Source organism: Astyanax mexicanus, chromosome 7 (assembly GCF_023375975.1).
Source record: "Astyanax mexicanus isolate ESR-SI-001 chromosome 7, AstMex3_surface, whole genome shotgun sequence".
NCBI classification, from domain to species: Eukaryota; Metazoa; Chordata; class Actinopteri; order Characiformes; family Acestrorhamphidae; genus Astyanax; species Astyanax mexicanus.
Window position 1 is genome coordinate 1,234,572 of NC_064414.1, and position 15,562 is coordinate 1,250,133.

A 15,562-nucleotide genomic window follows, 5' to 3' on the forward strand; every position below is an offset into this window, starting at 1 on the left:
ACAGAGTTCACTCTTGTGCTGCCCCAGTATTATGCTGTAAGAGCTGGCAGTTCTATAAAAATATGTAGAGAATACCTATATATTTTTGCTTAGTGTCTATTTTTAATTTATCCTAGCTATTTGAGATTTATTTGAGATTAGCAGGATCTACCTAGTATAAAAACTAAACTTCGTCTTTGTACAGTAAATCGTTTTTGCAACAAAAAAAAAAAAACAATGTCCTTATATGAGGACAATAGTAAACCAATTAAAAATGATCCTTGCCGTTTGGGATTAGAAAGACCCAACTCAGTAAGTAAATGAACTACTTTCAAACATAAAATTCAATGAGAATTGTTACCTGAACCATTTATCTGCTTGGACTGGCTGTAAAAACCTTTGATTGGGATTCCCGCCATCTTTTTTTAATCGAGTATAAAGTTGTTATGTGAACACTAGTTGTTATGGGCAGTATCTCTATATAAGACCAAAGGGTCAACATTAAAAAATAAATAATTATAATAATTTATTATCATGGTGAATTTGTTAATTTAACTAAAAATGTTTTATCAACTAATTTCCACACATTTTTAGTTGGCAAGTCTAGCATACATTTTTCAATTACCTCGACTAAATATATTAAGTTCAGCCAATTATAAAAGAACTATAATAAACTGATAAAAAAAAAATATTAAAGTGATTCAATAATTAAAGTTTAGCTAACATTTAAGACTTGTTAGGTCACCCTAATTTTGTGTGCAGAGAACAAACGAGCCATAAAGTTGTACTGACTTAAAAAAGGCCGGGAAATGAGTTGCTTTATGATTTTAAATTGGAGTGACTTAAATTTTGTACAGTGTACAGAGAGTCTGTGTATCATTTGGTATGTCAGTGTTAATGTGTTGTACTGTGTTAAAGTGTGGGTGTGTTTTAATGCAGGTAAACACAATAATAAAGAATACCGTGGTGTTAATATACAGTTTTAACAAATACAATAAACGAGTGAAAGCAGTAGCAGAGCTGCAGTATCTCCCTGTCTGTACAGATCTCATCGTCCATTAACCAGATTCATAATGTGCAATAAGCCGCCCGCTGAAACGAAGAAGATCATTTCTATGGATGAACTGTGGTCTTTTCTGGAATGGGCACCATATGCCACACGCGCTCTGAGCCTTCAGCTAACGATTAGCTCCACCGCAGCTCCACTGCAGCATTTCTCTCTGTTTAAATATGAGCAGCGGCCTTTAATACAATAAGCTCTAGATAATTCCCTGCATTTCTAATGCAGAACAAACGCTTACAGCTCTACTCTATTTCTTTTTCCCTCATTTAAACCTTTTGGTTAAACCTACGTTATATGGACAACAGTACTGGGACAGATGCTCATTCATACTTTGTGTTCAAATATATTTAACTTATATCATATTTATACTGTATATTGTTTAATAACGAAAAAAAAAACATTAAAACAACTGCCCATTAATAATTTACATTTATATGTTCAGTTTCTGAATCAGTTTCTCTGATTTTGTGTTTCTCTATTTATAGGTTTATGTTTGAGTAAAATGAACATTGTTGTTTTATTCTATAAACTACAGACAACATTTCTCCCAAATTACAAATAAAAATATTCTCATTTAGAGCATTTATTTGCAGAAAATATTGAAAGAAACGCCTGAAATAACAAAAAAGATGCAGAGCTTTCAGACCTCAAATAATGCAAATAAAAAAACAAGTTCATATTCATAAAGTAGTTTTAAGAGTTCAGAAATCAGTATTTGGTGGAATAACCCCAATGGTTTTTTATCACAGTTTTTTTTTTTCATGCATCTTGGCATCATGTTCTCCTCCACCAGTCTTACACACTGCTTTTGGATTACGTTATGCTGCTCACTCTTGGTGCAAAAATTCAAGCAGTTCAGCTTTTAATTAGAGGTTTATAATTTGTTCAAAGAAACTTGGTATTTTTATGCATAAGCATAAGCATAGTTGCAAACACCATCGAAAGCATGCTGATGAAACTGGCACTCATCAGGAGCGTCCCAGGAAAGGAAGACCAACAGTTTCCTCTGTTGTACAGGATTAATTCATCAGAGTTACCAGCCTCAGAAACCGCAAGTTAACAAACAGCTCCCCAGATAAGAACGTAGTCGAATGAACTGATCTTTGAGGGCATGGCAGCATGGCACAGCTCGTCCGGTATGAATGCCCCCTAATTTGTGGTGGATTTTTTTCTGACAGTAGCATGATTTCTCTCTCTGCCTCACATCTACGTTAATGTCCCAGTTTCTGAACATGTGGAGCCTGGCCTCGGGCGAGGAGCGCTTATTTACACATGAACGACCGTGTCGCTGTTTTTGTTCTTGCAGGAGAATGGAGGAACAGACAGTTCCATCATCAGGAATATAAAAATATAAACTCATAACTGGGTCAAGGGAAATCTGAAAGGACATTCTGCATGTCAGGACTGTGATATCATAACATAACTGTGTATATCGACATATACAGGGGTTGGACAATGAAACTGAAACACCTAAATTTGAGCAGCCTGGTGTCCAATCTTCATTAATTGCACATTGCACCAGTAAGAGCAGAGTGTGAAGGTTCAATTAGCAGGGTAAGAAGGGGTTCAAAAGAAGTTTAAAAGAGGACAAATTGTTGGTGCACATCTTGCTGGAGCATCTGTGACCAAGACAGCAAGTCTTTTTGATGCATCAAGAGCCATGGTATCCAGGGTAATATCAGCATACCACCAAGAAGGACCAACCACATCCAACAGGATTAACTGTGGACGCTGTAAGAGGAAGCTGTCTGAAAGGGATGTTCGGGTGCTAACCCGGATTGTATCCAAAAAACATAAAACCACGGCTGATCAAATCACGGCAGAATTCAATGTGCACCTCAACTCTCCTGTTTCCACCAGAACTGTCCGTCACCACAATCAATTATTGTGCTCTAAATCCAGGTGTTTCAGTTTCATTCTCCAACTCCCGTAGATCATATCCATCTCACAGTTTATCTTACCTGTAGGTTTGCACTCTTCATTTTTATTGTCCGGTGCAGTTGCACTTTGGTCCCCATCTTCACCTGTAAAACACAGCAACAGAACATACTTTGTTAAGGTATACTGCAATTACTGTATATTATACTGAATTATACTTGGCAGTAGAATTATAAAAAAAAGTTAGTAAAAAACAGTTTTCAATAAAATGAGTTGGAGTTGATTTAAATAAAACTAAACCTTAAATATACTAAACCTTGAATATATATTTTTGAATATACATTTTTGCTGCTGAGTGTGTGCATGATCAGTTTAACAGGACATTAATAGGCAGAATAAACATTTCAGTTCACTAAATTAAAATACTGTTTAATGGATGTACAGTACTTTTGATTGGTGCTTCTGAAGCCGAATATCAATATGATATCATGACTCCTGAGTGTGAATGAGGTTTTATTCCGCCTGGTGCGCTGCACATTCCTCTTATGTGTGTCCTGCCTATTGAAATACCAGGTTTTATTCTGATTCTAACATTCCAGTGTCCTGAAGCTCTATTACTTATAATAGCATCCTCCTCAGTTCACTCCCCCGTGCTGAATGAGCTCTCACACAGGCTATTTATTTCCAGCTGCTTCAGCAGCAGCGTAGCTGTTAATTCCACACTGTAGGTGTTAATTCAGTACTGGGACTTTACTGTGAAGAGAGAACACACTGGCATACCACAGAGAGAAAGAGAAAAAGAGAGAAAGAGAGAGAAGAGAGCAGAGCTCAGATTAAAGAAATGAATCAGACTGAGCCATAACCGACTGTACATTCATTTCCATTCTGTTATCAAGTCGCATTCAATGTGCTCTATCTATAAAAGCCGGTGTGATATAATTCACTAAAATAAAAAAGTGTTTTCAATTCATGGTTGGATTAAATTTAGGTTCTTTGGACCAACAATCTCCAACAATTCTTGGAGATAAAAAAAAAATAAGTATAAAAGCCAGTGTGTAAATCCAGGTGAGCTCTGACTTTGGCGCGTTCGTATCTTAACAGTGCACCGCTTTTGTGCGTCTTACAGCTACTTGTTCACACTGTAAAGATACACCAGCAGCTCATTTAAGGGAACAGTAATGTTATTTTATTCTTAATTCTTAGGATAGATTTGTTAATTGTTTATGTAAAAGCTGGATTTACGTGCACCCAATATAATAGGATTGCACATCTGACTGTTGACTGTTGTCATGGTTTTAATCAGTCAGTGGCGCACCTGTTTATCCCGCGGTAGAAATTTACCTGAATACACCTCACTTCTAGATCTTCTAGTGCAAGGTGTGAAAATACACTCTGGATGCGGTTTAGGATACCAAAGTAGGTATAAAATTACCCACACTCAGGTCATGGGCACCCAGGTGTTCCTGAAGCTTATGTAGGTTCCACTGTACAGCTTACAGAACCTGTTAAAGAATCTGCTTTAATGTAATAATAGTCTTAGTGTGCGTAGTGTGCCAGATACCACAGGACACCTTCAGAGGTCTTGAGGAGGCCACGCCTCAACAGGTCAGAGCTGTGTACAAAAATGGGTCATCTGTACACGGTATAAATAACTTTTATATTTTAAGATTCTTACTTATGAAAACACATCATTAATTATGTCATGCTTTGGCTGCTCCGAGGCTTTGGATTATCTAGAACAGATTACTTATTCATATACATAGGTCACCTATAAATCATCAAGCAGCGTAACACGGATACACAATGAGAAAATGCTCATGAATTGATGGAAAATACCAAATTTGACATTTAAAGAGACAGTAACGCTATATGGTGTTATGAGATAGTGCCAGAAAACAACGCGTCCTTATGAGAGTCAAAAGAAGATTCAACTTTCTGGTGCAAATCACAGCGGGGCGTACCAGAAGGCTCACCAGCAATACATCTAAACGCTTTATAAGACGGAGCCAGACATTCAAGCAAGTAGTCAACAGCTGTGAGAGACTGATGAAAGACCACTGAAAGACCTCGCAAGACCCTGTTTCTGTCAAAGAAATGTAAACAGATCCTCGGTATGTTGGAAATTTTCTTAAAAAATGCTGTTTAAAAAGGTTCAGAACATTTTCTCTTAAAGGCCTAGTTTAACCAGACTATTCCTATGACCGTTTCCTTTAATTTATCTCTTTAATGTTTTATAGAGATATTTTGGCAATTTTTAAAAGCACACTTTGTTTTTCTTCCTCTGCTGCCAAAAGTCAGCAGAGAGTCAATGTCAGAAATGGGGCCAATTTGAGTTCAAGGATATCTGAGTGAATGAAAGATTGACCTTTGTGTAACATTAGAAAGAATATCCAGATGCTCAATTTGATCAAAATTTAACAAAACAAGAAGCGATTGGCCAAACACTGAGCACTAAGTTCATACTGGACCTTTATGGGCAGCTTAATCAGGGTCAGTGATAAAACCAGGAGGGCTAAACATGGGTTTAAACATCTGGGTTGTACACTGCACTGTTACCTGGACTAGATTTGAGATGCGAATATTGGGCTCTAATGATCGTGCACATTTGGGAAGCCAAACCGGGTCCAAGTAACAATACCTATACAAACCCAGTCAGCGCCCATGCCCACCTGAATCCTACCTGAAACCCATCAAGCCAACGTTCCAACCATATAAGCCCAACTTGAGCGTGTAGTCTGGGTGAATCCAACATGGACAATACAGACACACAGGTACATGTAAACCAAAACCAAGCCAGATTACAAACACTGAGGCAAACAAAGAAAAAACAGAAGACAGAACAATGTAAACAGAAGACAAAGCAGAGATCAACACACACAAATAAACTGTTGGCAATACTTTGCGAAGCTGAGAAAACAGATCAGATTTAAATAGAACATAAGTAGTCATGAACAGGGGAGAGTAATCAGTACTCAGGAGAGCATGAGCAGGGCACCCAGCTAACTATTTTAGATTATTAGAACATTTCCTGAATGCTATTTATCGGGAAACACTGACTAACTTTTCAATAATATTTTAATATTTTGAGATGCACAAGTAAATTAGGAAAAGTCATTTAATATTAAGTAATACAAACTATTTATTCATTTAAAGATGTTAAACATGGGTCAAATTGATTTGATTTGAATGGCAGTTTACTCTGATTAAGTGCTTTTTTTGCAGGAGAGCCATAGAAAACCCTACAGTATATACAGTTCTATAGTAAAGAGGAACCTGTCAGTGTACGATTCACAATTGGACCCAGTTTAAAGAAATTCTGCGTATATTTTATGTATGTATATTTTAATTGTGCTGTCCCCTAATATGTGTTTCTGCAAAATGAATAAAAGAATGAATTCTGTGAGTTCTCTGAGTTCTGATTGGCCTCTGTTGAAGCAAACTGGAAGTAAACTGAAGGCTTGGCTTTCGCTCTGCCGCCGAGTTTATCTCTCTCTCTCTCTCTCTGCTCATCCTCTCTCTGTCATTTTCCTCCTCTAATAAGCAGCCCTGATCAAAAACACAACCGAGCCAGCCTAGAAAAAAAAAAACAGAAAAAGAAAAGAAAAGAAAAACACGACAAGCACGGAATCTCAATCGATGCAGTAGCCTCACACCCTGCCGCCGAGCCGATATGTCGCTCAATAGAAGCAAATTGGCTGTCTCTCTAATTTGGCTCTTGCTCAGATAAAAATATGAGGCCCATCATTTGGAGAGAGGGCATGAAGCCTATACAAAGAACCTGAGCCCGAGACTACCATCACAGGCCTGCACGTCTTCAGTGGAGCCCAGAATAACTCCAAAGGAATAAAAACCTTATTATGGGAACAAGAAAGGAAAGCTTGTGAACAAACTGGTTAGTTCATGAAGACAGGCCTACACTGTTAGTTTGGGACGACGAGCCAAAAGAAAACAAGCATGTCTTTACTGTCCAAACCCTTCCAATACTGTATACCACACACTGATAAGAATACACTTATAACCTATAACACCGGGCTTAAAGTGAAAATATTATTATGGTAACACTTTACTTGGATGGACCATTTGATGGCCTTGTTGATGGTTAACTAACATTCAACTGAATGTCTATTAACTGCAACTTAACCATAGATTGAACGTAAATTATTCAAAATAAAACATAACCCTACACTTAACCATTACCTTAACCCTTAATCAACCCTAAAATCCCTAAAACATGCAGCAGCAAGTGTCTTCAGTCCCATAAAAATCAACAGTATGAAGAAATCAGGATGGACAGGGAATTCTTGGACGTGTTTAAATGTATGGACTCATGCTGCCACTATGATTGGTAGATTGCTAGTTTGAATCCCAGTCATGCAGCTTGCCATCAGCTGCTGGATGTTCAAGAGGTATGCTTTAGTTGATGCCGTATGCAAATTCATATATTTAATGTTTTATCTGCTCAACTTCATTTCATTTGGTAATATATACATCCATTCCTGCATTGGCCAAAATTAGTTCTTTCTGTTTTTCAAATTTAACATATAAATGAAAAGTAAATAGCTGAAATAAACAAACATTTTTAGGTTAAGACGATTCCTTGGTTTGACTGTTAAAATTAGCTTTGGGTTAGTTTTTCTCCTTTGTTGTGTGGGCTGCAAAATGTTTTGTGGTGGTTCAAAACAAGTTCAAGTGCTGGTTTGAATCCCGGTCATGCAGCTTGCCATCAGCTGCCGGAGCCCTGAGAGAGCACAGTTGGTCTTGCTCTCTCTGGGTGGGTACAGTAGAGTAGATGGCTTTTTTTTTCATTCCCCTCATCACTCCTCGGGTGATGTGGATCAGCACAAGTCTGCGTCTGTGAGCTGCTGTATCAGAAGCAGTTTCACCCTGGTGATTATGCAGCAACAGCATGCCAGCTGCCTGGAAGTGCAAACGAATTAAGTTGCGCTACCCGTCCGTGGGTATTTTAGGAAATGCACTTTTCTGGTTTTTATGACTTTGGGGTTCTGCATGTTTCATAAGAGCTATGTTTTATTCCTTTGTCGTGGTGCGTTGTCACACTTGCTGAGCAAAAAGACCGGTATAGTGAGTAAAATTAGACTGGAAATGTCTTGTTTCATTTCATCACAAAATATTTAGTGGGTCCCGAGGCAAACACTGACTCAGAATGCAGGTCCTGATACAGGAAACGTTTGGGAACACTGGCTTTAGAAGTTAATAAACCAATCCAATCTAAGCGAATGGAAATAAATAAAGATATGATTTAATTGTGTACAGACAGCATTGTATTAGAGAGTAGCGACTGGAATAGACATTCAAATAGACTGGAATAGAATTTACTTGGAACTAGGGCTGGACAATAATTACAGTAGGTATTAATATATGACAATCAAGCACAATACTATGGCCACCTTATAATAAGAACATGGGGCCCTATAGTACACCCTGTTCATTGCTATCTTATACCCTGTCAACAGTCTATTTTCACGCCTTGTGCCTTTATGCCTTTATGCCTGCACTGTTAAAATAGTGTCAGAGTTTAGGAATAAATCTACACTGATGGAGTGGCGTGATGATCTGGAAGTGAGGTGTGTTCAGGTAAATTTCTGATGTGTTTCTATTTTGGCGACGCAAAAATACAGGTGCTCCACTGACTCATTAAAACCCTGACAACAGCCAATCATCAGAGTCCATTACTATAGGTAACGGACGCACTCCAGAGCACAAACTTGACTTTTACCTCAACAATAAACAGAATAAAGAATAAAATAACATTGCTGTGAACGAGCAGCTCAGTATCCTCTGCTGAGACGCACAAAACACCACACTGTTAAGATACGAACGCACCAAAGTCAGAGCTCCAAGCAGATTTTATTTCACGTTACGCCCAAAATTAAATCCACCATGATTAATTAAGAGAATTAGTTCATGACTTTTGCACCTTTTCGAGCTGCACAAGGCATATTTTTTGCGCCCTCAAGATACCAAAGACACATTGACATGCCCTACATCCAAATACATGATCTGCAATGATTTGTGAGCTGTAGATCACTAAAATAGGGCCCTAATTGTTTAAACACTGACACCTCACCATTTCACCATCACCATGTCAGTGAGAATAAATGACACAAAACCCAAATAATAACAATAATAGATGCTGACTATTAAAGAACAGGATGAAAGGAGGATAATAATTATAATAACAATAACAGCAGTATACAGAGACACAGATAGAGGACTACAGACTAGTAATTATTATAGAAATACAAAGTGCTCCTATATGATCAGTAGAGCTGAAAAAAATGACGTACACAGCCGCCGCAAGGTCACAACGTTTCTGTATGTTTGATATGTTTTGTTGACTTGTTGACTCAACTATATGGTACTCAACTTTCTCCATAAAAAAAAAAAATCCTCCAACAATAAAGTGCGCACTTCTCGAATCGTACGCATAATCATTTAGTCACATGGTCCCCGCACATCCAGCACAAATTGAAATAAGTGCACGGTACAAGTGGTATTTCCGAGACCCTCAGCATCACCTCAATTTGCAACGTCTTGTCAGTTTTATTAAAAGCCTGAGTTTTTTTTTCGTGTTTTACAATTTCTCCAGCCTGACATCTCTCTCCACTTCCTTCACTCAGTCCCCGCCCACCAGGTCTAAAGGTTTCCTCTGCAAACACACTCTTTTTTTTCAGCGTGGCATTTTTCCCTTTCTCAGACAGTCTGGGTCTCGTAAGGCTAGAAGCTTTCAGCGGGTTCAGACGTAAATGCGGCGCTCCGATTATGCTAAGTAATTCAGCGAGTGCTCAGAGAGGGTCTCGCTGCCTGACGGCTGGATTTAGGAGGTATGTAGGTCACGCCAAAGTTTGACCTTTTTAGCATCTTCTCTGTTGCCTTCCCTCGACTCCGTTTGACTTTTTTGTTTTGCTCTCAATTTTACCCACTTGTCCTCTCACACCAGTTACTACAGGAGAAATTCACCTGAAGCCTCTGCAGGTATTTCCACAGCCCCTGCTGCAGAAACACAAAGATAGAACAAAACAAACAAAACAAAAAGTATTAAGATAATAGAAATAATAGACAGTTCTTTTCTTTTTTTTATCATACTTACTTTTCACTTGTTAGATTATCAAACACATTTTAATATCAGAGAAAGATAACCTTTACAATCTTTGTAAATATAACAAGCAGATTTTAAAAGTTATTTATTTTACATTTATTAAGGAATAAAAGATATCCAAACCATCCTTGCCCCTATGTAAAAAAAAAAAGTAGTATTTGCCCCTTAAACCTAATAATTAGTTTGTGCTACCCTTGGTGGCAACAACTGCAATCAAGTAATCAAGAGTCTTTTACATCTTTGTAGAGGAATTTTGTTCCACTCTTCTTTACACAATTGTTTTAATTCAGACACATTGGAGGATTTTTCAGCATAAACAGATTGTGGACCTGCTGGTGTGCTTCAGGTCATTGTCCTGCTGCAGAACCCCTGCAGTACCCCTGAGCTTAAAGTCTTGAACTGATGTTCGGACATTCTCCTTCAGGATTTTATGGTAGAGAGCAGAATTCATGGTTCCATCAATTATAGCAGCAATAATAAATATTACTTTGTTTTCTCATCTGTTGTTGAATTTCTTCATACTGTAATATATGAAGCTTAATGTGTTGCTTTTATTTTTGAGATCTTTAATCTGCTTCATGATGTCAGACTTAAAATTTAAGTGATTTATACAGGTTTAGATCTACAGGTCTGGCTATAAGTAATCAGGTCTGGTTATTATAGCGAGTGAAATTGAACTCAGCTTTCCAAAAAAAATTTAATAAATCACCGTTAAGTCAGGGTGCTATGAACTGCTATGGACTGGAACCATAATTTCTTTAGGTTCTGTTTGGGTTTCGATGGCAGTCAGATATGACTATTAAGTATTATGTAGCCATTGCATACAATACTATGTCATTTCATGCAAAAGTCAGTAACCCCTAGTAATAAAACGAGGGACACTTTTGGTCAGTAATTCTGTATGTAATATATGTAGGACATCCTCCAGCCACAAAACGTCATCTTTCATTGGTAGGACTTCCAACGGGCATTTCCTGCTTGGTCTGTCTGGTCACCAGATTTATCACCAATCCACTATTTATAGATGTATCATCTGGTATTTTTTGGGTTTCAGCAACCTACGAGTTTAGAGTAGGATCTACAAAACCAAATGTTCTGCAGGATGCCATACAGAACCTGTACGCCTCCTCACCCAATCGTCTCAATCTCAGCTTGTGTCCATTCTAGATGCACTCAACTGGGTATTTGGGCCTCCTTTTAATATAAACCTTTTCAACTTCCAACTTGTTGCATTATTTCTTTCGTGTCAGGGGGTGTATTTAATTTTTTTCACAATCCTAGTCGATTACTCCCTATTGAAACCCAGATACAATGAATTGTAAAGTGATACCATAAGTACAGTAAGTAGCGCCAAACAAACAAACGTCATGTGTCCTTCGATTTCTAAGTCTTTGTTCACGGTTGAGTTTCCCCGAGCCGTTAGCTACGCTTTGTGCAAACTGTCACACGCTTCCTCGTCTCAGTGCACTCGGCGTAACCCCCGAAACCCGCGAAAGCAGATGGCCTCATGTTCTCTTTCACCCCTGCTTAAAGGCCTTTTTTGTATTCCTAACAATGTCCCGGCCACCCTTGTTGGACAGAAGGATCTCGCCGCCTTTCAGGCGAGCCAAATGCTCTCTGGGAAAAGCTTTGCGTTCAATGCCAACGCTACCATGCTCATCCTGTACGGTTAGGTAAATGCTCTCAGCATGTACGCCTGATTTCTTCTTCTCTCCACGACTCAAACCCTCCCCGTTCCCTCACTCTTTATCTCGCCCACTCGCCCCTCTCTTCCCTCCGCCGCCTCCGGTGACAAAAGGCGGAGGGCGATCAAGAGGGCCACTTGGCTTTTCACCGGAGGAACATGCAGTGGGAGCATCTGCGGTGTTTTTGCTCCTCAGCTCAGTAAGTTTTAATTGGCTTCAATTGTCCAGAGCTTTATCATCCCGCAGCCATGAAAAGGAAAAAAGGGCATGGAGAAAAGCCTCCCAAGCCATGGAGAGCACTCACCTCCGAGCACGCCGGCTCGGTTCGCCGGCACTGTTGCCACTCCAGGTTCTAGACCCCTTGAATATTTACACATGGAAATAAGCGGTTTGCTCTTCACATTTACCACTTCATTAACTCCAGTGGCCCAGCTTTTCACGAATGGCTGCCTGGAAGAGTTTCACATGAATGCCGAGGAGGTCTGGGAAATGTACGACTCAAGAAGGTGCATCATCAACCCCATACAGCCGCAGTGAATATATTTGCTTTGTGGATTAGCATTATGGCCCCTTTTTAACCTTCTTTTAACCTTTTTTTTTGTTCTTCGTCTTTAAAAGCCGGGGCCTCAGATTACGGCATTTTATGTGAGTAAAAACAATACGGAAAATTCATAGCCTTGGCCTGTGCAGATTTAAATTTGTCAAAGAGAAAAGTCCAGATGAAAGAAGCTGCAGATCATTAAAAAAAAAATAGATCAGATAAAAATTACATAGAAGTCACTAAATGAATATGACATGTACAAAGCATGTACAGGTGCATCAAAAAAAAAATACAAATATTTCAGTAGTTGAGTTGAAAATTTGATGTATTACACACAGAGTGATCTATTTTAAGCGTTTTTATCGTTTTCTTTTACATTTTCTTCATGCTTCCATCTGCTGGCAACTTTTATGGTTTTATTTGATGCAGGTTTCATTTTCCAGCAGGACTTGGCATACTGCCCACACTGCTAAAAAAGAACCAATTTGTCTTATATAACTGGTCTTAAAATTTTCTGAGACACTGATTTTTTGGGTTTTCATTGGCTGTAAGTCATCATCATAATCATCAACAATAAAATAAATAAACACTTAAAATAGATCACTCTGTGTGTTTATTACATCTATATAATGTATGAGTTTCACATTTTCAACTGAATCACTGAAAACATATAAACGTGTCTTGCCTACATGTCTGTCCTTATTGTTTTTTAATGTCTGTCTTCGTTTGTCTTTTTGTTTTGATTTTCTGTAATTATAGTTCTTAACAAAATTATTATTGTGCTATTATATAATGCATTACTTCTATTGTTATTATTATTCCGGAGAATGCCGTTCCAGTGCTCTACAGTTTTCAATGCTGGGGGTTTTATATCCCTCTATTAGCCGTATTTGTATGTGTGAATCAACTTATACTTTTATGGCGCAACTTAAAGTATCTGAATAAATGTAAATGCATTCATAAAAATGCCTGTTCACAAACGCTTGGACATATATAGGTCTATAGTGTGTATCTATAATGTCTGAGCGGTATTTATTGAATGAATCTTAAAGGTTTCTGCATCGTGTCCTTTGCCCCCTTTCAAAGTACAGAGAAATCATTCTGCTACGATTTCTCGACAATGTGCCACTGAAGGAAGGGTTAAAAACCGCTCGCTGTCACCGAGCGAGATTGCGTTCAATAGGCAGCTGATGGCTTGGCGTGGCCTCAGAGCCTCTGGCCTCGGCTGGTTTTTAAGGGGAAGCGCTTTTCGATTAACCCGCGGCGCCACGTCTGAAAGGAATCCTCGGAGGTGTTGCTGCGTGTCACTGGGCTTGATTACACGCACCTTCTGTCCAGGTTTCCGCTCGGGTTTGTTTGTTGGTGCCGGAGGAGCTTGTAACTAAGAAGCAGGAACAGTCTGAGGGCCACAGTTCAAGTTCTGATACTCTGCAGAACGTCTCTGTACAGGCAGAGTTGGGAACATTACAGAATGCGTCTTATACAAGCACCCTGTACATAGACTAGCGTTGTAAAACATTAGTGTTTTTGGCCTGTGGTTAGCTTAATGCTAAATGCTAAAAAAAAAATAACATACTGGTTATGTCTGTTGGGAGGCCTTGTCTCAATCAGAGCTTTTCCATTGACGTAGAACCAGCACGGTTCTGGTTTTTGAACCTAATTTTTAACCGTTTCCAACAAAAGTAGGTTACAGAACCAGAAACGTTCATTCAAAAACTAATTTTTTAGAGGTTCTCACTAAAACTGATGGAAACGTGGGCTGGTTCGCTAAAAATCACTACGGTTCTTAAAAGCCAGAATGGAATGGTAGTTCTTTCAGTGGAAAAGCTCTCAATGTGTCGCTATTATGGTTTCACAGAAGGCAAGGCAAGTTTATTTATATAGAAAGTTTCATTCAAAATGCTTTACAAATGAGAAAATACAAAGAGAAGTCAAATAAAAAAATATGTAAGTGAATAACAATAAAAATAACTAAGAATAAAGCATGAATAAAGCAGAACGGAGGTATTCCAGAGCTCATGCTGTGATTTTCAGTAACACAGAGACACCTGAGGGCCCAAAGATCACTAGCATCCAATTCTAACCGTTGGCTTTGCCCTTTTTAAACAAGGATTTCTTCTTTCTCCAGATTCTCTGAATCTTTTGATGATAGTATGATAGTAGCTGATGCAACTGGCTAGTGGAGACTAAAGCCTTGCAGCATTATATATATATATATATATATATATATATATTATTATTTTTTTTTGTGATTAAAATCGATAACTGTAACTAGATCTGAATATCAAAGCTCTCTGTCATATTTTTTTTTTACTTCTTCACTGCATTATGATGTGTCCTTCATAGAATAGATTATAATGCAAGGATTCAAGGATTCAAGGAGATTTTATTGTCATTCGCATCACATGTGGTACATGAGGTGGAACAAAATTGTGATCTCACGATCCAGTTTTACACCCAAAGAGCTGTTATTAAAGAATACAATAAAAGAAATAGAATATACAAAATAGATAGATAAATATCCCAAGAATAAAAAAAATAAATAGAGAGTAGAAGGTTCAGCAACATGAAGTCCAGAGTGCAAGTGTGCTATAGCAGCATGATAATGTGAATTAGAGCAGTGGAGATAAAGTGTCTCAGTGCAAGTAAAGTGACCATGTTTGTAAACAGTAAACAGTAATTGTCCTTGGTGTCAGTGCAGTGTGTTGTTAAGTGGAGTTTAAGAGTCTTACAGCTTCCGGAATGAAGCTGTTTCTGAGTCTTGTTGTTTTGCACTTAATGCTCCGCAGCCTCCGGCCTGAGGGGAGTGGGACAGGAAGTGCGTGTGCTGGGTGGGTGGGATCCTTCCTGATGCAGGTGGCCCTTTTCCTGCACCTGGAGGTGTAAATGTCTGTGGTGCTGGGGAAGCTAACTCCAACAATCCTCTGTGCAGCCTTCACCACCCTCTGCAGGGTGGCGGATTACTGAGTTCAATCAGCTCAATCAGCTCAATCAGCTCAATCAGCAAGCCAGAGATAACAGTCTCAGCGAAAGATGGTCACACTATAAACGCAATCCTGAATCCCGCTGATGTAAGACTGTGTCACTCCTGCGTTAGCGTTAGCGTCTGTGCTGTGGAGAGGCCGATGGGACCACACGCACTCTGAAGCTCTCGCTCTCTGAAACTCCAATCCAGTGAAGCACCCTAGGCTGGGTTTTTATTAAAGAATCTAAAGTGAATATTCATGGGAAGTGACCGTTAAGTGGGACTCTGTGGCACGGCTCCAGCGCTGTCCTCGCCGGCCCCCGCGGCCCCC

The 15,562-nt window shown here is 38.9% G+C and overlaps 1 protein-coding gene across 3 annotated transcripts in view; it reads right to left on the reverse strand.

The window, feature by feature from the left end:
- macrod2 (mono-ADP ribosylhydrolase 2) overlaps positions 1–15,562 on the reverse strand; it is an 836,537-nt gene that overhangs the window by 5,678 nt on the left and 815,297 nt on the right. For all 3 annotated transcript variants that reach the window (XM_022685268.2, XM_022685265.2, XM_022685267.2), the window contains one exon: positions 3,004–3,066. In XM_022685268.2, coding sequence (XP_022540989.2) covers positions 3,004–3,066 — 63 coding nt within the window. The remainder of the gene's footprint in view (positions 1–3,003; positions 3,067–15,562) is intronic.